This window comes from Sciurus vulgaris (assembly GCF_902686455.1).
Source record: "Sciurus vulgaris genome assembly, chromosome: 1".
In the NCBI taxonomy this organism is placed as follows: Eukaryota; Metazoa; Chordata; class Mammalia; order Rodentia; family Sciuridae; genus Sciurus; species Sciurus vulgaris.
In genome coordinates, this window is record NC_136461.1 from 25,428,054 (window position 1) to 25,448,686 (window position 20,633).

The 20,633-nt window shown below is 54.5% G+C and overlaps 2 protein-coding genes across 3 annotated transcripts; both read left to right on the forward strand.

The window, feature by feature from the left end:
* The first annotated feature begins 3,613 nt into the window (after nt 1-3,613).
* Nucleotides 3,614-8,040, forward strand: GJB3 (gap junction protein beta 3). The gene is made up of 2 exons (XM_079148691.1): nt 3,614-3,992; nt 6,561-8,040. The coding sequence occupies exon 2, from the start codon at nt 6,595-6,597 to the stop codon at nt 7,405-7,407; it is 813 nt and encodes a 270-aa protein (XP_079004817.1). The 5' UTR covers nt 3,614-3,992; nt 6,561-6,594; the 3' UTR covers nt 7,408-8,040.
* Nucleotides 8,041-14,734: 6,694 nt separating this feature from the next.
* Nucleotides 14,735-17,480, forward strand: GJA4 (gap junction protein alpha 4). 2 transcript variants are annotated; one of them, XM_079125598.1, is made up of 2 exons: nt 14,735-14,816; nt 15,941-17,480. In XM_079125598.1, the coding sequence occupies exon 2, from the start codon at nt 15,957-15,959 to the stop codon at nt 16,956-16,958; it is 1,002 nt and encodes a 333-aa protein (XP_078981724.1). In that variant the 5' UTR covers nt 14,735-14,816; nt 15,941-15,956; the 3' UTR covers nt 16,959-17,480. The 2 variants fall into 2 exon arrangements, with proteins under 2 accessions (XP_078981724.1, XP_078981723.1); XM_079125597.1 differs by having other exon boundaries at nt 14,747-14,823; nt 15,941-17,477.
* The last annotated feature ends 3,153 nt before the right edge of the window (nt 17,481-20,633 follow it).

Consider the following 20,633-nt stretch of genomic DNA (forward strand, 5'->3'; position numbering starts at 1 on the left):
GCAGGAACACGAGGGCAGCCCCAGCCCCAGACGGGAGGTCCTGCCCATCCTGGAAGCCCCTGCCCAAGGCCAGGGCAGAGCGTTAGACAGAGGGGGAAGTCTGGGAGAAAGACAAGCCTCGACCAGGGCCTGGGCCGGAGGAGGAGCAGTGGCTTCAGGCCTGCCACCCCCAGACAGCAGGTGTAGGGCCTGAGGAGCGTGGGGGTGGCAGAGACAGCTTCCAAGCCCAGGCACAATGCAATCTTGCCCTGAGGCAGGGGGATGGCCTAGATGGCCTCCCACACAGTCCTCTTCTCAAGAAGCACAAATTCAGGGCGAGGCTTCAAGGACTCCAAGTCCTCAGAGCCTCTGTGGGAACGGGGAGCTCTCCCAGGTCATTCCCAAGAGAGCACAGGCCAGTCATTGGGGGTACCGCCTACCCTCAGGAGGAAAGGGTAGCCTCTGGCAGGGTCCGAATGACAGGACCTATGTCATGAAGTCACCAGGTCACAAGAGCAGAATGACACACACACACACAGCACCACCACCACTTCACACACAGCCACACAGGTGTACACAACCTCCCAACCACACACATACACACATCCAAACACACCCGCTCACGCGGTGCACACCACCACCAGAAACACAAGGTCTCACCCCCACAGGTCACGCTCACACTCGACCTATGTGCACCCAGCATTTACTCTACAACAGGCACAGTGTCTGCTGCACCCCAGGCCTGGCAGATGCCGCAGAGACGTGACCCCTGAGCCCTCTGCTCCTGGAGATGGTTAAGAGAACGCTATGAAGAGTGTCTGCCACAGAAGCGGGGTGAGGAAGCTTTGGACAGGTGACCAGGGAACGGAGGAACCTGTCAGGTGGAGAGTCGAGAAAACACAGTCCAGGCAAATGCGAAGGCCAGCACAGCTTGTTGGAGTAACAGAGAGAAGGCCACTGTGACTGGAGAGTCAGGATCAAAGGATGGCGTGTGACAGGAGGAGAGGCGGGACTAGGTCATTTGCAACCTTATAGGTCAACCTCAGGAGAGTGGGTATTAATCTAAAGGTAATGAGAAGTCACTGCAAGGTTTTAATAGGGCAGTGACATGATGTGGTTTATATCACTAGAAGAAACCATGGGAGAAATTTTTATTTAAATATTCTCAGAGTGGCAAAGTCATTTCCAATTAAGACCAAACTCAGAGGTCATAAAAAATAAGATTAATGTATTTGACTACATAAAAAAATGTTTAATTATGCTTGACAAAAACTCCATATATAATACAAGTGTCAAACCAGAGGGAAGAAATTCTATTTATTTCACAGAAAGAGGACTGGTTTCCTTAATATATAAAAAGATCCTAGGAAAGCAATAATAAAAGGCAACCATCTAATTAAAAATAGACAAATAGTTCACAGAAAAACAAAAATGGCTTTTAAAATACATGAAAAGATGCTGCATCTCATTCCATGATAAGAGAAATAAAATATAAAAGTATAATGAAGTACCACTGGCAAAGATCATAAATGTTGATAACACTGCAGTGACAAGGATATAGAGCAACAAGAATTCTCATGTCCAAATTTTTAAATGAGCATATACCTTTAACCCAAAAGTTCCACTGCTAGGAAAATACCCTATAAACACAATTTTTAAATGAATTAAATTATGTTTGTCCAAGGATATTCATTGCAATGGTGTTTGAAATAGAAAGACTAAAAACAGCCTTATTTTCATGAAAGTGGGACTGACTAAATATATTATAGGACATATAATATTTAGTTCTTTAAAAAAAAAAAAGTCTGCTCTTTACCTACTGGTAGGGGAAATGTCCATTATTTTTTAACTGGAAAAGGCATAGTGCACAATCACGTACCTGGCACACTTCCATAGATTAAATGAAGACTGTCACCATAGTTGAGTGTGCACAGATGACTCAGGAAGGAACAACTCCAGGAGGGCAGCCCTGGCACACAGACATGTTGAGGACCGCCCTGGAACTGTGCACATCATCAGTGAACACATGGTAGTTAAAGGCCCAGGAGCTCACCGGAGAGGAGAGAGAGAAGGGCCCCAGACATGCCTACCTAGGGCCCAGGACATGAAGGCTCCTGCGAGGCGCGAGGACATCAGGAGCCAGTGTCTAGGAAGCCAGGGGAAGAAAATGCTCTGAGAAGAAAGGAGTGGCCAGGTGCTTCTGTCAAATGCTTCTGAAGGTCAAAGAAGATGGAGACTAGACGTGGCTGTCAGGGTTAGCATCATGGAGATTCCCAGGGGCCTTGACAAGCTGCTTTTAGTAACATGGTAGGGGCAGAAACATTGTTGCAATGAGTTGAAAAGTGGCAAGGAAGTAAAGAAGCCAGAAGTAAGCTTTGAAAAGGAGCAAAGCAACAGGTGACAGGCAGCAGGTGGCAAAGTCATGGTACCCCCACTGACCCACGCACGCATGCATACTCCAGCCCACGCAGAGCCACCCAGACCAGCCACCACTGTCCCAGCTCAGTACAGATTTTCAAGGGACATGGTCACAGCGAGTAAAAGTGGCCTCTGCCCTATAGCTTTGCCCTCAACCCTGCTGGGCCCTCCCAAGCCAGCTCCTGTACTTGTTATCTGCATGACCTTGAGCAAGCCCCCAACCTCTCTGTGGGTTAGTCTTCCCATTCATAGAAGCAGGAAGAACCACACCTGCCTCCTCTGTGTGCAGAGAGGATGAAGGAAAGCCTGTGGGACAGAGCCTGGCACAAAGATGTTTCTGGGCTGCCAACTCAGAGGTAGTCTTCAAACAAAATGAGTAGGAGCAGGGGGACCATAATTGATCCATAACCTAGGAGCGTTTTATCCGTTTTCGTTTTCTATTGTATTTGGTTTTGTTTTCTGGGGCCAATGATGGGACTCGCGGCTTCACACATTCCAAGCAAGCAATCTACCACTGAGCCACTTCCCCAGCACAGGGGCCAGTTTTTAAATTACAAAGTGGCGCTGTTAATTTTGCTGGGACTACAGGCATAAACCGGTGCATCCTGGACAAATGCGATGTGCAGTTCCCATGGTGCTGGCAGCCATCTCTGTCCAGACAGCGAGGACTCAGGCCTGAGGGTGACTAAGGGTGACTAAGGATGACTAAGATTCAGGGATTCCCAAAGTGCAGAAGCCAGGGGGTTCCCAAGGAGTGTGGGACACCATGAGCTCCTGTTAGGTTCCTAGTTATAGCAAACTCGTAAATAAGACAAAGCATCCTTGTTCCCAGAGCCCAGGCCAGGTGCAACCCAGCCGCAGCCCCCCGCCCTGCCCAGTGGGTGCAGGCCACAGGTCTGACCCTGCCCGGGACTGGCTCTGGTCTTTGCAGTAACTCCAGGCAAAGCCCTCCCCATCCCACCCTCCCCGTGCAAATCTTTCCCGCACTGGTCTCCCTGTAGCCCCGCCGTGGGCACAGAGTCTGGTCCCCACTCGGCTCTCCAAAGTGTGCCTGCTGGTCAGCGCTGTGAATGAGAGTCCCTCGTGGGGAGCGGGTGGGGCGAGGGCAGGGGGCAGGCTTCCAGAGTGTCCTCACGCAGGGTCGAGGCCTTGCGCGGGGCGGGGACCCGGATGGGCAGGGCACTGGCACAGAATCCGTGGTGAGGCGCGGGGGCGAGTCGTGATTGCAGGCTGTCCCGCGGCCGCGGCGCCGAACAGTTTGCCGACGGCCTCACGCCTCGAATCTCATTGGCGCCTTTGCCACAGCCCTGCCCATGGCCACCGATGTCCCATTCCACTCGTGAGCAAACGAGCCTGGGCCGAGCCGCGAGCCGCTGGGGAGCGCGCCCGGAGCGCGTGCGGCGCGGGGACTCGAACCCGGGCCACTAGGGCGGCTGGGGCTCCGCCCCGACCCTGGACCCTCCCTCCCCGCCCACCCGCTTCTGCCCGCCGCGCGCCTCCGGGACCTCAGAGCTGCGCTGGGCCTCCCTCGGGCCTCCTCTGCTGCGGGCCTCGGGGACGCGGGGCCAGGCCCCAAGGTGGCCGCGCCGCTGACGGTAAGAGCGGGACGGGAGCGGTCCCCGCGGGTGCCAGTGCTCCCTGCGCTCCCCTCGGCGGGGCTGGGGTCGGGGCGCAGGGAGACCCCCAGCACCCCAACCTACCTCCGCCTGTCGCCCCTCGGTTCTTGGCGGGGTGGCCTGCCCGGCGGCTGGAAGTTCCCGGACCGACACCCCTCACTCCAATCGCCCCAGGACCACAAGCTCCCAAGCTGCCAGGAATAAAGGGAACGGGCGTGGGAAGGAAGGGGGCTTTTGTCTTTGGAGGGCATGGAGCGGGTGAAGAGCAAAACCAGGCGCGGTCCCCCCCCCCCACCCTCCGGGGTTGGGCTAAAACAGTTGTATTGGGAGCTGGTAGTGGGGGACCTCAGGGGGTCCAAACCGGATCCGCCGGTCGCCAGCGCGGTCTGGGAGGGAGATTCTTTCCCCATGAGTCGCCTCCCTAGGGTGTGTCTGGCAGGCGGGACTGGGCAATGAGCGCCTGGAGGTGGATGGTGGGGGCATCCCCCAGGAGGGGACTTCACCCCTGGGGGAAGCGGTGGAGGGTGTCAGGTGGAAGCAGTTCTTGGGGCTCCTTTCCTCCGGGGCTGTCACGTCATGTTTCCATCTCCTTCTCACCCTCCTGAACTCTCCCCAGGTGAATGGCAGTCAGGGGAGGGAACCGTCTCCTAGGATCTTCAAACAGTTCGAAAAAATAGGAATTCTTTCCCTTTGAAGGTGAGGAAACAGGGTCAATTACCTTAGAGAACTCTTGGACACCCCCAGCTGGTAAGTGCAGAGCTGAGGTCTGATTCCAGGCATGACTCCGTGGTCAGTGCATAGGGCTTGGAGGGATCAGAGTGGGGCATAGGGGAGGGTCTCCAGATTTGAGATCTTCCCAGTCACCCCATCTGTAGGAGACTGTGCTTCCAGGGAGCAGGCCCTCAGGAAGCCTGCCCAGTCCACCTAGCACCTGCCAGGCCTTCCCACTGGCTCTCTGAGAATTGACTTGTTTGCAGCATTTGGAGAGTACCTCCTGTGTGGCAGGCACTAGGCACAAACAGGAAGCCCTGAACAAAATGGAGTTGACATTCTAATTGGGGAGCCAGATAACAAATATGAACAAAAAAAATGATAAATACTTTCATTTCAAATGGCGATTAAGCAGTGCAAAGGAAAGAAGGGGGGCCCAAGCAGAGCAGAGCGGCTGGAGGCAGGTTCAGATGCAAGGTAATCTGAAGAGGCCCTAATAGGATGACGTTTGAACAGAGGTAATGAGAAGGGTCCAGCCGTGTGGGGTTCTTGAGGAAGAGCATTCCAAGCAGAAGGAATCAACGTAAAGCCCAGAGGCACCCCGTGCAGCCGGAGCAGAGAGGCGGAGCAAGAGTGTGGGAGAAGACAGTGAAAATGCAGAATCCGGGGTTCGGTTCTAAACAGTGAGAAACTAGTGTTGGGTTTTAAGCAGGTGACCTGAGTGTGCTGAGTGGCTTCAGGGGCACAGGAGCAGTAGCCTCGAGGCCAGTGAGGGGGCCGTGGCAGTAGTGTGGACATCACAGGCGTCACACATGCTCAGAGCACCGGCCCAGCTCCAGAAGCACTGCGTGTGCGCACAGGCCCACACAAGCACCAGGAGAGGTGCCTGCTCTCACCCTCCCAGCGCACCACCGTCCCAGGTGCACTCAGCCGACTCGCCCATCCACGCCCTCTGAGTCACTCCGGGGCCAGGAGAGATGTGTGATTTAGGGCCTGACCAGAGCACACCTCCCCACCACAAAGCCCTGGCAAACAGCATGGCTGGGGCTGGCTGGGACTTCCCCAGGCTCCGCATGGGGAGGAGGGGACTGTCTCTTCATAGTTCCTGGATCTGGTGACCTCCCAGGAGCAAAACCATAACCCTCCTGCACCCTCCACGCCTCCCTTGGCCGGCTCTTCCTCCTCTCCCAGACTTAGTTTCCTCCCGGAGATTGGGGCTCACAGCTCTAACTTCACAGGCTGCTGTGGAGGCATGGACAAGATACAGAACCTGGTCGAGGGCAGGTGTGCAGCAGAGAAGGGCAGGTGGGGAGAGGTGGAGAGTACAGGCCCTGGCAGGGCAGCCTGGCCTTGAATCCAGCCCTCATCTTAAGTGAGTGACCTGCCTCTCTGGCATTTAATGAACATTTACTATGTAGTGTGTGCTTTGCAATCTTTATGACATTTTATTACCAGTTTTTTCATCTGTAAATGGGGAGCAAAGTAGTATCTACCCCATGGGGTCATTACAGGATTAAATGAGCTTTCTCACATCAAGTAGTTAGCTTCATGGTGGCTCATGGTAAGTGCTCAGTAAATGGTCATTTTTAGCTACAAGCGCACTTTCCCTTCTGCTGGCTTACTAGCTCTGTGACTTTGAGCAGGTGACTTCTCACTGCGCCTCAGTTTCCTGCTTCCAGCTTGGGAGAAATAACAGTCCCAATCTCAAAGGAATGCTGTGATGATGGAACATGTCTGTCCACATACAGAACTCACAACAATGCCCAGCACATAGTAAATGTTCAATAAATGTTCCTGATTCCTTAACATGATCGTTTTTTCCACTTATTCCCTCAGGTGGGCACGGCCGCCCGGGCCCCAGCCAGGCACCATGGACTGGAAGACACTCCAGGCCCTGCTGAGCGGCGTCAACAAGTACTCCACAGCATTCGGGCGCATCTGGCTGTCGGTGGTGTTCGTCTTCCGGGTGCTGGTATACGTGGTGGCTGCAGAGCGCGTCTGGGGTGACGAGCAGAAGGACTTCGACTGCAACACCAAGCAGCCGGGCTGCACGAACGTGTGTTACGACAACTTCTTTCCCATCTCCAACATCCGCCTGTGGGCCCTGCAGCTCATCTTCGTCACCTGCCCCTCGCTGCTGGTCATCCTGCACGTGGCCTACAGGGAGGAGCGCGAGCGGCGGCACCGCCAGAAGCACGGGGACCAGTGTGCCAAGCTGTACAGCAACACGGGCAAGAAGCATGGTGGCCTGTGGTGGACCTACCTGCTCAGCCTCGTCTTCAAGCTCATCATCGAGTTCCTCTTCCTCTACGTGCTGCACACGCTCTGGCACGGCTTCGGCATGCCGCGCCTGGTGCAGTGCGCCAGCGTGGCCCCCTGCCCCAACACCGTGGACTGCTACATCGCGCGGCCCACCGAGAAGAAGGTCTTCACCTACTTCATGGTGGGCGCCTCCGCCGTCTGCATCGTACTCACCATCTGCGAGATCTGCTACCTCGTCTTCCACAGGGTTCTGCGAGGACTTCGAAAGAACAAACTGGCAGGGGCCTGCAGCCTCCCATCCTCCACCAGCCGGGCCTCCACCTGCCGCTGCCACCACAAGTTGATAGAGGCTGGAAAGCTGGGTCCCAACCCAGACGATGCCAAGCTGCAGGCTTCCGCACCCAACCTGACCCCCGTCTGACCACACCCGAGGCGGAGCGAGGGGTGTTGCATGGTGACGAGGTCCTACAGGTGCTGGGAGCCCCCTCTTTGAACTCACTAAGCTCTCTGATTTCTTTGGGGGCAGTTGTTTTTGACCACTGGGTAGTGTGCTGTCCGCCTGGATACAGCTAACACTGCACACCCATGGAGGAGGCGGATGTTTAAGCAAGCAAATTAACCTAATGTATGCATGCCAGGTGGCAGGGCTCCTTCCTGACCCCTGAGGGGATGAGCAAGCCAAGCCAGTCTTCCCTAAGGCAATGGCTGAGGCAGCAGCAGCACAGCAGCCTGGGCGCCCCAGACTGGTGCACCAGACTCCCTCAGGAGAAGCCGCCAGGCTCCACAGTTGGAAAGGGCTTCTCCAGCAGAGGGAGGTCTGGGGACCTAGCATGGACATGAGAAGAGGCAAGAGTTCTAGGCACCCAGGAACCCTCTTCCCTCAGCGGCAGCCCCCTGCCCCCAAACCTTCCCCCAGGCTCAGGCAGCAGTCTTCTTCCCTACCCAGGTGCTCAGCCTGGTGCCCTCTGTCCCCAGAGCTCGGGTGGACGTGTCCATAGGAACACCCACAGGCCAGTCTCCTTGAAATCAATAAAACTGTGTTTTATACAGGTTGGCTCTGTGCTCTGTGCTCACAGCTCCCTGAGAGGATGGAAGATTCGGGTGGCTGGGGGATGAAGCTAGGGTGGAGATGGCTGGGTTAGGCAGACTAGAGCTGGGGAACCTGATATACCTGTTGGTATTCTAGCTGTGGACACAAGAGGGCGCTGTCCTCCCTCCACAACAGAGCCTCTAACCCTCAGAATTAGACTCTGCCCTGAGTACACACACAATCTCTGCAGCTCTCATTGAACAAACCACACTCCCTCCTCCCTGTCACCAATCACTACCATCACGACCTGCGTCCCCCACCCTGAGTACACACAATCCCTGCTAGTCACACTTTCACTCCTGTATACACTCACAAGAGGCCACATAGCCTGCATGCAGTCCAGGCCTCATTCGGCTCCGTCCTTTTTCCCCACTCCAGATCATAGAAGGATTCTGAGACTGCATAGGGAAGTAGGGCCTGAGCCCAAGGTGCTAAGAGACTGTGACAGACAGAAACAAACTCACCCACACCGGCCACCTCTGGGAAGGCTCCCAACCCCACTTCCAGCACTGTCATGACCTGAAATTCAGGGGACACCGACATCCGAGGCCAGACCAGAATGGGAAGCAAAAGGGGGTGCAAGGGTAAACTAACCCAGAGGAACATTGAGTGACCATCCTGGCCAAGGTCAGGAACCAGAAAGCCAGAAGCCAGAGAACCAAGGGCCAGTGCAAGCAGAGGCCAGGGCACTGTGGAGACCAGCTGTGGCTCCCCTTTGCTGTCCCACAGGGACGAGGCAGGCAGATGAGCCAGCGAGTTCACAGGGCCCAGGGCTGGGCTACACTGGTAGCTGGGCTACACTCCCAGGACTGGATCATTTTTCACAGCTTCACCACCCTGACCTGGACGAGCTCTCAGGACCTCAGTCTTGGCATCTGTGCAAAAGGAACTGGGTCCCAGCAGAAAACAGATGGTCCATTCAAACCAAGTAGTTTTAAGGAGTTTCCAAGAAAGACTGTTTTCAAAGGTGTGGACATAATTAAGGAAACCCACAAGGGATACTGTAGTACCCTGGGGCTAGCAGCAGGGTAACATCAGCCAGGAGCCAAGAGATGTATCCCACCACAGCAAACTCTCCCACCTCCTGCTCACCTGCCAGTGGCTCCCACTGACCCAGCCCAACCAGAAGTCAGAGGGAAGGCAGCTTGTGAAGCAGCCGATGCAGGTCAGCCTCTCAGGGCACAGCAGGGTGGAGAGTAGCTCTCAGGGGCAGGGGCGCTGTACAGCACTCGGGACAGTGCATACTGGTAGAATTGTAGGGATCAAAGGAGACACTGTAGGTAAGACAAAAGATGGCGCTGATGAATCCCATAAATACCGCTGTATGCCAGTGCTCAGGAACATCTGTGCCTGACGCTCAGGCCACACTGTAGGTCAGGACTTGATGGTCATAAAGTCTCAGGGAGGAGTGATCTTCACCTACATGCTGCTGTGCATTCCAGTATCTTCCTGGGTGGCTCCAGCTGCCTGGTCCAGGGTGGCCTGGAAGCCAAAGCAACCAGAAAACATAATCAACTCTCCGAGTAGGGCCTTAGGGCTCGACATGGGCTGACCTTCCAGTCCTGGCCACATTTCCCCAGGATGCAGGCCAAGACCACAAAGGAAGGAACATTCCAGCCCTGCACATCCCATCTTTGGCCTGAGAGCTGTTCTGAGCAAAGCAGCTTACTGATTTCATCCCGCACGTGTTGGGCTACTGTTCACTAGAGTCCCCAGGGTGCATCGCTGTTACCACAAGGTGGCTCTCATGTCCCTTTGGTCTTCTCTTCTGAGAATACACCTCTACCTCCTTGTTCCCCACCATACCAGGATTCACTGCAAGTCTCCCTGAATTGTGTATATGACAGATGGAGATGGCATATACGGTCTTCAAGTCCACATCAGCTGCACACAGTTGTGGCCACTCTGCAGCTCAAGGTAAACAGGAGATAGTTTTGTCTGCATTCACCCTGGTCCAAATCCCTTGTATGAACTGAACTCATGTCCCTCCTCCAAGGCCATATGTTGAAATCCTGTCCCCACTGTGATGTATTAAGCTGTGGGGTCTTTGGGAGATGATCAGGTCATGAAGATGGAGCCCTCTTGAGTAAGTTTAGTGCCTCCCCAAGGAGAGAGGATCCAATGAGAAGGTTGCCATCTGCAAACTATGAAGACAGCCCTCACCAAGAACCAGACCATGCGGGCACCTGATCTCAGATTTCCAGTCTCCAGAACTGTGGGAAACAAGTGGTTTTATTTAAGCTGCCCAGTCTCTGGAACTCTGTTATCGGAGCCCTACCTCACTAAGACACCCCTTCATCTCTCACATGGATTGTTGCTCCCATCTGTCTGCTGCCTGCCCGACTCTGGGAGGCAGACTCTGAGAGGGGTTGGTAGTGTGGAGAGCATGCTGGGAGTTACCCCTGCAGATGGAAAAGGGGTGAAGTAGGACAGAGCCACAGATCCATCACAGGAGCCCAGAAGCTCAGACTGGCCGCGAGACAGCCAAGAAGACTGGGTCTTCAGCCGCCAAAGCTCATCATTTGGCTTCATCATTGCCAAAGCTCAAGAACTTGGCCACCTGGACAGCAGAAGCAGACCAGAAAGTGCCGGCAGTTGGAAGTGGCCAGCTGACCAGAACCCATACGTTGGGCAGCGAGCCCTACATTAAAGGGGGATGCTATCTGCAACCCCCATAGTCCATTCCAGCACAGTGGCCAGGGGGAGCCTGTCAAAATCTAAGTTAGACAAAATCTCCAAAGACATCTCACGCAGGGCCTACAAGATCTGCCCTGCCCAACTGCCACTGCCTCCAACTGCTTTTCTGTCCTCTCCTCTCCTGGATCACCTGCTCCAGCCACGCTGACAGCCTGGCTGTTTCTCAAGCAGGAAAATCTCCTGCCTCGGGGCCTTTGCATACTCAGTTCCCCAAAGAGCCATAGGGCTTCCTCTCTTCCTTCCTAGCTCACCTCCAATATCAGCTGCTTAGTGCAAACTCTCCTCTCTTCTATCGGAGGTGAAACTGGCCAACTGCACGCTCTCAGGCCTCTTTACCTGACCCACACACGGTGCGTATCAATAACAAGTCCCAATTTTGTTTGTTTGTCTCCCTTCAGCCAAATGTGAACTGCTTGAGGACAGGGATTGTGTGTGTGTATGTGTGTGTGTGTGTGTGTGTGTGTGTGTGTGTGTGTGTGTGTGTCCTGGTGGATCCAGTGTCTAGGACAGTGTCACAGCACCTGGGAGGCCCTCAGTAAATACCCGTTATCTGGTGCCCTGCTAGGTGCTGGGACATGAGTGAGACCTGGCTGCCTGCTTTCAAGGGGCCCACAATCTAATGGGATCAGTGTAAAGAAAAGGGAGTTGTTTGATGGGTATAGAATTTCGATCTTGCAAAATGAAAAGATCCTGGGATCTGTTGCACAACAATGTGAATATACTCAGGATCACTGGAATGCTTTTTTTTTTTTTTTTTTTTTTGGTATCAAGGAATGAACTCCAGGGTGGCGGGGGGGGGGGGGGGACTTAACCACTGAGCTACATCCCCATTCATTTTTATTTTTCATTTTAAGACAGGTTCTAAGTTGCTTAGGGCCTCCTAATTGCTGAAGCTGGCTTTGCACTTGGGATCCTCCTGCCTCAGCCTCCAAAGCTGCTGGGATTACAGGCCTGCACTGTCGTGCCTGGCACAATTATAATTCTTAAGATGGTAAATTTATGTTTTAACCACAATTTAAAAAAAAACAATAACAACGACAACGTACCACAGGGCAGTACCTGAGCCACTGAAAGGACGAAGGTACATCTAACCCAGGGGCAGCCAGCAAGGGGGCGGCTGGGAAAAGGCGCATCCGTGCAAACACGTGAAAGACTGGGCGTGTTTCCCAAAGTCAGAATCGGGCTTACGTTCCCCAGAGTCAAAGAATGAACACTGCAAACAAGGTAAGCAAGCAAGTGGGAATTTTATTTAAAAGGAAGGTGAAAGAAAGAACTGCTGGCGCAGTGCACCTGGGAGGAAGGAGCAAGATACCTCTGAGTCTGACAGCGCTCCTCCTTTTAAAGGCACATACGAAACTGATGCACTCCTCGTGACTGGTTTTTGTTGTTCTTGTTCTAATTAGTTATTCATGTCAACAGAATGCATTTTGACACATCACACATAAATGGAGTACACCTTCTCATTCGTCTGTGCATACATGATGTAGAGTTACACGGGTCGTGTAACCATACATGCACACAGGGTCATAGGGTCCGATTCATTCTACTATCATTCCTACCCCCATACCCTCTGCCCTCCCTTCACTCCCCTCTACCTAGTCCAAAATACCCCTATTTTCCGCCCTCCCCATTGTGAATTAGCGTCCACATATCAGAGAAAGCATTCCACCTTTGGTTCTTTGGGATGGGCTTATTTCATCATATTCCCCAGTTCCTTCCATTTATTGGCAAATGCCATCATCATTTCATTCTTCTTTAAGGCTGAGTAATAGTCCCTTGTGTGTCTATGCCACAGTTTCTTTATCTTGATTGGTTCTTGATATTTCAGTTGTCCCGCGTGCGGCTGCAGGCAGGATGCATAGGTCAGGGCATGTTAAAATGGCTATTGTCATGTTCTCCTCGCCATCTTTACTGTCCCTTTCCTACTCTCCACCGCCTATCTTCTATCTCGGTAGGGACCCGCATGTGAGAGTGCTCCAGACAGCAGGAACAACATGGATGAAGACGAGAGTACAGAGAGAACCTCAAATCATTAGACAGGACTGGGCGATGGAGCGCAGGAGGGAGAGGAATGGAATGGAGAAGTGGCCGAGGCCTTACCCTGAAGACAATGGGGAGCCCTAGGAAGTTTTAAACTGGGCAGCACTGTGGTCAAATTCTAGGCAAGTGCAGAGGCTAAGGGGAGGGGTGGAGCTGGAGGCCAGGAGACCAGTTGGGAGGCTGCTGGAGAGTTGGGAGGGCCTCAGATAAGGAGGAAGTGTGGGATTCTAGGAACGTCTCCCCCACAGAAATATTCACAGTTCTGGAGAGTTTGTCTTGGCTGGTGCCAGCTCCTTCTTCCTTCAGGTTAGGTTACTTAAGCCCTGACCTCCAGGGCCCCTAAGAAGGGGTCAGAGCAGGGTGAGGGCAGCCTTGACATCACCCCCATTCACCCACTTTACTTTCCCTTCCTTTCCCTTTGATTGGGTTAGAAAGGCCTCAGGAGAGCCAGGCGCAGGCGCAGCATAGGAACACTGGAGCAGAGGCTGCCGGGAGGCATGGCGAGAGCCAGTCTCTAGGGGCCTCCATTCCCATGCCCTCAGGGGTCAGAACTAAGTGGGCGCAGTTGTCCGCTTTGGAATCCCAGGAGTCTTGGCTCAGCCTGGCCTTGAGAGAAGGGCCTGGAAGGGAAAGCCAGCTTGGCCTGAACCCCCAGGGGCAGCCATTCCTGAAGTTCCGAGGTCTGAGCCCCAACACTCGCTGTCCCAGACAGAATCCCTGGGGCTGTCCCTGAGTGTCCTGCCGCTTCTGCCCCCTCAGAGACCAACCCACAGCACCTTCTCTTTACAAAGGTCTTATCACAGTGTTTTTAGCCACTCATTTGAAACCTGTAAGTACCGTTCAGGCACCAAGTGCTTTAAGCACATCCACCGTCAACCCTGCAAAGTAGGTGCAATCACTGTCCTCATTCTGTAGAGGGAGAAACTGAGGCACTGGGGCTCAAGCAACTCTGGGAACAGAGGCACCATCTCAAACCTCACAGTCCCTTCCCTACCCCCACTACCCTGGAGCACTCTTCCCTCCACCTGGCTGCCAGCAGTCTCCCCTAGGGAGAGTTCCTAACCGAGTCCCATGACTTCTATGCTACTGTCACCTAAGGGCTGATGCGCTCAATGTCTGCACCAGCCGTGAGAACTGGACCCAGAGGCCAGGTCTGGCTGGTTTCTCATGCTTTCTCCAGTGGTGCACTTAATCCCCATTGGTCCCTTTAATGTTCATCCACAGGAAGCCTAGTGAATGATGGCTCTGCCTCTCCCTTTAATTTCTTCGGATGCCCCCTCCTGCTTAGAGGCCTGGGAACAGGAGCCGCCTAATGGCCAGGACCTCCCGGACTCCCAGTCTCAAGGGGCTCCAGGGAGTTGCTGAGTGCCCTGATTCTGGAACCTGCCCAGCAAGAGGGATGGTTGAGAATTCTGGAAGATCGTGTGCTAGGTGAAGACCCCCAGATCCACCTCGGACTCTAGGAAGTGTGGAGTATGACCCCTCCCGCCCACGCGGGTCCCACGTCCTAATGAGCCTTGATTGCCAGGTCCCGGCACACCACCACCACCTAATAAGTGGTGCCCACATCCTCGTCCCACCGCCCGCCCCTCGCAGCCTCTCAGCCGGCTGCGCAGACCTGCAAGCTCTTAATATAATCCTTCCAAACGCAGCCACCCCAGCAGCTCCTGGCCTTGAACTCCCATCCCATGGCCAAGGAAACCGGCGAAGAGGGCTTGCCATCGGAATTCGAAGGAGAGCGGGGCGGAGGGGAAGAGGACGTAGCCCCCCGCGGCCCCCAGTTCACAGTGCCACCTCCCGGAGTGGGTTCAGGGAGTCTTCCCCTCCCAGTCCCCGCCCCGTCTCCCCAGCGCCCGCCGCCCTCCGGTGGCGTTTCCTGCCCCCACCCCGCCCCCTCCGCGCTATTTAAGGAGCCCGCGCGGCCAGTGCCGGTCCAGCAGGGCTCCCGCGGGCGCCGCTCCGGCCATCATCCCCACCTCCACCTGGGCGGGCCCGGCAGGCAGGCAGGCGGTGAGTCAGGGGAGGGGACGTGTGACACGGGTCCAGCCACAGCCAGGGGCCGAGGGTTGCTGCGGGGCGCCCTGCGCGATCCCAGCTGCAGAGGCAGCGTACACCTGGCCTGCCTCTGGCCAGGCTGTGCACCAAGAGCGATTCCCCTGCTTTCACTGAATCCCAAGGGGTGGGGACATGGAGCCGGTTGGTAAGAAGGCGGGGAGATTTGAACCCAGGTCTAGTTCCAGAGCCTGGCACGAAACAGCTTTGCTCCCCCGGGAAGAGGCCCCTCCCTCTCCTCTCCCCCCACCTTCCTTCCCCCTAAATGTTCTGGGAACTTTGTGGCCTGTGTCTCCACCCTGCAGGCAATTCCTTTTAAGCGTCTAGAATTTGACAGAGACAGTTGTGGAAGTGGGGGGAGAGATGGGGCAGGAGAGAGAACAGGACCAAGTAGCCCTATGTAAGTGACAGGTGCTCCCTGTTGTAGCCAGGTGGAGTCGATGCAGGAGGCCACCTTCAGCTTCTAAAGCCTCCCTCCAGCCCACTCCCCACCTGCCATTGCAAGCCCAGAGAGTACAGTGAGACCAACTGTGTGAAACATGATTGGGGCAGAGGGGTGGGGGACAGAGACCTGAGAATTTGAGTCTCCTAAGAATCTGAAGATAACAACTCTACCAGCACCACCCCCACCCAACTACCCACCCTGCTCTCTGAGCATAGCCAGGCTTGGGCAAAAGGGAGGAAGGGTATGGCACAACTGTGTGACCTTGGATAAATTCCTCAAATTCTCTGATCCCATAAGCAAAGGAGCATCACCTCAATCCAGATTTCCTTGGGTCTTCCTGGGGCTCTGGCTGGAGACAAGAGGACACAAATACTTGAATACCCCTCCGCCCCTGCCATTCAGATAAGTAAAACAAGGACCCACAATTTAGCAGCCATCATCCAAAGCTCTGCTTTGGGCCCTGTCTCCTTGCTGAGCCTGAGTCTCCTTGCAGGTAGAATGGACATGGGAGGAACACACACACACAAACACACACACACACACACACACACACACACACACACGCTTGTTGCTAGGACAAACTGGGGAGAATGCTCCGTTGCCATGCTGATGCGCTCTGTCTCCCTGCAGACAGAGGCCTGGAGCCATGGGTGACTGGGGCTTCCTTGAGAAGCTGCTAGACCAGGTCCAGGAGCACTCGACTGTGGTGGGCAAGATCTGGCTCACAGTGCTCTTCATCTTCCGCATCCTCATCCTGGGCCTGGCTGGAGAGTCCGTCTGGGGCGATGAGCAGTCGGATTTCCAGTGCAACACGGCCCAGCCGGGCTGCACCAACGTCTGCTATGACCAGGCGTTCCCCATCTCCCACGTGCGCTACTGGGTGCTGCAGTTTCTCTTCGTCAGCACACCCACCCTGGTTTACCTGGGCCATGTCATTTACCTGTCCCGGAGAGAGGAACGGCTGCGGCAGAAGGAAGGTGAGCTGCGGGCCCTGCCAGTCAAGGACCCGCAGGTGGAGCGGGCTCTGGCAGCCGTGGAACGTCAGATGGCCAAGATCTCGGTGGCGGAGGATGGTCGCCTGCGGATCCGTGGGGCGCTGATGGGCACCTATGTGGCCAGCGTGCTGTGCAAGAGCATGCTCGAGGCAGGCTTTCTCTATGGCCAGTGGCGCCTTTACGGCTGGACCATGGAGCCTGTGTTTGTGTGCCAGCGTGCACCCTGTCCCCACTTCGTGGACTGCTACGTCTCTCGCCCCACGGAGAAGACCATCTTCATCATCTTCATGCTGGTGGTCGGCGTGATCTCCCTGGTGCTCAACCTGCTGGAGCTGGTGCACCTGCTGTGCCGCGGCCTCAGCCGGGCGCTAAGGTCACGGCAAGGCCAGGACAAACCCCCAGCCCGGGGCACCTCCTCAGACCCTTACCCTGAGCAGGTTTTCTTCTACCTCCCCATGGGTGAGGGGCCCTCGTCGCCACCATGCCCCACCTACAACGGACTCTCATCCACTGAGCAAAACTGGGCCAACCTGACCACCGAGGAGAGACTGGCTTCTTCCAGCCCCCCACTCTTCCTGGACCCACCTCCCCAGAGTGGGAGGAAATCCCCCAGTCGCCCCAGCACCTGTTCTTCCAAGAAACAGTATGTGTAGGGGCCTGGGGCTTATGACCTCAAAGGAGGCATCCTGAGGAGTCCCGCTGCTGAGGATGCCCCCCTGCAAAGGCTCTTCAGAGATGGCCCCGATGTGGATGCTGGCTGGCTGGCTGGAGGGGCTCATTGCAGGTGGTTCTTGATTTCCTGGGACTTTCCTGGTGACCAGAGGGCACTATGGCTTCCTCACCCCGAGGCACTAACAGAGCCAGCCCAGGTGCTCTGGGACAAGGGTGTTGTGGGCCCTCTGGCCTTTTCACGTGGTCTGGAGGGACCCAGAGCCAGCATGTTCTCCCCGACCCTTCTGGAAGAGTCCCCACTACCTAGGTGGTTCTCACATCTCTCCTCACAGGAAAAGGCTGATGGAGGCTGCTGGGTCAGCCTGGACCACACAGACGGCCTGTGCTGGCTCTGGCCCTGTCCAGGGGACTGGTGCCTTGTTATCGTCACTCCTTCCAGTATTTGTGCTTCTAAAATAAATAGGACCTGATCACAGCTAGGTGTGTACGGATGCTGTCCTGAAGTGCTTCGGGGAGGGCACTGTTACTTTGCCCAGGCTTCCTTTTCTTTTCAGTCCTGCACAGACTGTCTTTTGTCCCTTCAGCCCCAACTCCAGCAGGTACCTTAGACCCTCAAACCCCTGGGTTCTGTCTCCCAGTAGCCCTGAGTCCTAACTCTTCTGCCTTTTCAAATGTCCCAGGCGATGGCCTCCTCATCCCACTGTCTCAGCCCATTTGGGGCCCTGGTAATCAACCGGCCCATCAGCTAGTGGCCAAAGCAGTGTCTCTCCTGCTCTGCCCCAGCCACACTGCCCCCGAGTGGCCTTCCTTACGACACTTTGCTTCCCGAGTGCGTCCACCAGCCATGCTCTCCACAGCCCAATTTATATGCTTCCCATGCACCCTGCGCCCTTCCCACCTCATCCTGACCCCTTGGGGTTTTGGAAGTCAGGTTGAGGTCACTCGTCCATCCTGCCTTGGCCTTCTCTCCTCCACCCCCGGAGGGAGCTCCTGAAGGGTCTGCCGCGGAGCCCTCCTCTGGACGCCCACACACCCCTGAAGCCCAGGCCATGGCAGCCTGCAGTGTCCTTCCCCCACACTTCCAAACCCGACGTTCCTTAAACACTAGTAGACCTGGAGAAGGTAACAATCTTAGTGCAGAAGGAAAAGGAAGATGAGCTTTGGCCTCAGAGGGTCCTGAATGGGAACACTGCCTCCGACACGTATAATCCAATTACTTCACTTCTCTCGGTTTTCCCATCTCTAAATGCGGATGACATTGCCTGCCTCCTTAGTGATGAGACAATAGAATATGCCTGACACTGGCTCATGATAGTCAAGCAGGAAGTCAGTTCACACTTTTCAGCAAGGCTATAAACACCTCCTCTGAGAAGCCCGCCCGGACATCTCCAGCACTAGTCTCTGTCACTCGGGATCTGGACCACTTTCTCAGCAAGAGAGTGCCAGGGAGACACTTTTTGTTCCCTAGGTGTCCACCACACAGCATTAGTTCTGATCATAAAGTGGGGGATCGAGTTAAACAGGGCAGAAAGGAGTCAGTGCACACTTTGGAAGAGGCTGAGCTCCTTTTTGATGGTATCCCCCAGCCAGAGGCTGTGAGCTAAAGGCTAGTCTCTTGGAGCCAGCCCTACCTGAGGGCCCTGGGAGCCTGTGTTCCTGGTATCCCCTACCTGTCCTCACTTGGAAAGTGGAAGGAAGGTTTAAGAGAAAGAGAGCATCCTTCCTCACCCTCAGAGCCTGCCAGCTCTGAGCGTGGTGTTGCTGGTGGGGTCAGGCTGGGCTCAGGACTTGGACCTTCCGCAAGACTGGGATTGAGACCTAGACTGGAGGACACCCAAACCCACAGGCAAATGGGCTGGGGTTTAAGGGTGAGGACAGGGTGGTGGGGTGGGACGGTATGAAGACTTCAGCGGGGAAGAGCCCTTGTGAGCACCCTCCTACCTGCCTAGCTTGCTACCACAAGCTGGTGGCTGGAATGGGAGCAATGTATTCTCTCACAGTTTTGGAGGCTGGAAGGCCAAGATCAAGGTGTCTGGAAGGCTGGTTCCTCTGAGGGAGAATCTGTTCCATGCCTCTCTGCTAGCTTTTGGTAGTTCCTTTCTGCTTTTCTTGGCTTTCTGGAAGAATCACCCTGTCTCTCCCTCTTCATATGACATTCTCCCTGTGTGTCTGTCTCTACCCCACCCCCACCTCCAAGCCCTGGTCTGGGAGGCTGAGGAGAATGGTCGGTGTATGTGAGACTCAGGCTCCTGCTTGGCCATGTGGCCCTGATGGAGACACTCTCATGTCTTCTTCCCTCACTTCCTTCTTCCTCCCACCAACCTATGCCTGACTACCACCGAAACCTAAGCTGGTAGCAGATGGCTCTCCATCACAGAAAGATTCACCATCTGGAGACAGGAGACCTGGCCACCACCTCCCACCCCTCAGACTCACTGGACTGTGGTTCTTTCCAATCTCTAGGCCTCAGTCTCCCCATTGTGAACAAAAGTTCTGTGTGAGAAACAGCAATTGGGTACGGGAGTGCTGTATGGGCAACGGGTCACAAATCACTGGTCTGAAGCTCATGAGTGATGTGCTGTTTTTCATGAATCAGAACAGATTCAAGGTTATTTCCATAAAAAGATGAATTCCAGGCACTTGAATTTACATTGCCTTCCTGAGTGAAAAAGCACGGCCTGGGGTTATATAAAGTGCACTGGGAATTTTGCATAACCCAAGGTCATCTTATCTATGGCCCGCGGAGCTTGCGGACGTCATGGATGGCACATAAACAAAGCAGAGAGCTGTTGGGCTGGGTGATGTCTGAACTTCTTCCCCATCTCACATGCTGCTCACTGGCCACAGGGTTCCTGACCCCAACAACCCTGTCTGGGGGCCTTCACTTCCTTTTCACACCACCCTCAGCCTGACCATGCACGCTTCCCACAGGATTGCCCCAACATCTTTCTGCACCTTCAAGCTTCTCCACATCCTTTGTCTGACCCCAAGATCCCCAGGACACTTGGCCGTTCTGTCCTTTTCCTAGGCCCTGCAGGCACATGCAGAAAACACCAGAGCCTCCGTTCCTCCCACCCCTTCAACTGACCCCTATTTCCAGAAGTCTCTGACTCACCTGCAGTTGGTCCCCTTTCCTCTTAACATGCGCCACCCTCCCCTATGTGCTGGACACCATTCTCCAGGTGATCAGTCCCCAGATTATCACCTCACTCCCTAAAACTTCTCCCTCTATTCATGCAATCTGGGATGACATTCACTTTTTTTTCTGTTTTTCACATATGGATTTTTTTGTTCCCTAGATTTTAAAGGTAATGTGATATTCTAAAGTCATTCCTTCCAGTCATCTTCCATTCCTAGATCATTCGTTATAAACATTCTGGGGTCATGGGTAAGAAACGAATGATAAAGTCTTATGATCTTCTAGAATAAATTGTACTGTGATGTAATTGCCTGTACATAAGTGTTTTCCAGATTTCCATTTCCCCAAAAGGAAGATATTTCAAGAAATGAAATTACTGGGTCAAAGTAATTTTAAAACTTCTTACCTTTTAAATGTTAGAGACTTTTTAAAATTAAGAGACTTTTTTCCTGACAGTGAAGGTGATTCATTGTAGGTGATCCAGAAACAACGAAAGGCACAAACAAGCCAATGAGAA

Excerpts from the sequence above, each read along its gene's own strand:
- GJB3 (XM_079148691.1), top strand. The coding sequence starts at position 6,595 with ATGGACTGGAAGACACTCCAGGCCCTGCTGAGCGGCGTCAACAAGTAC.
- GJA4 (XM_079125598.1), top strand. The coding sequence starts at position 15,957 with ATGGGTGACTGGGGCTTCCTTGAGAAGCTGCTAGACCAGGTCCAGGAG.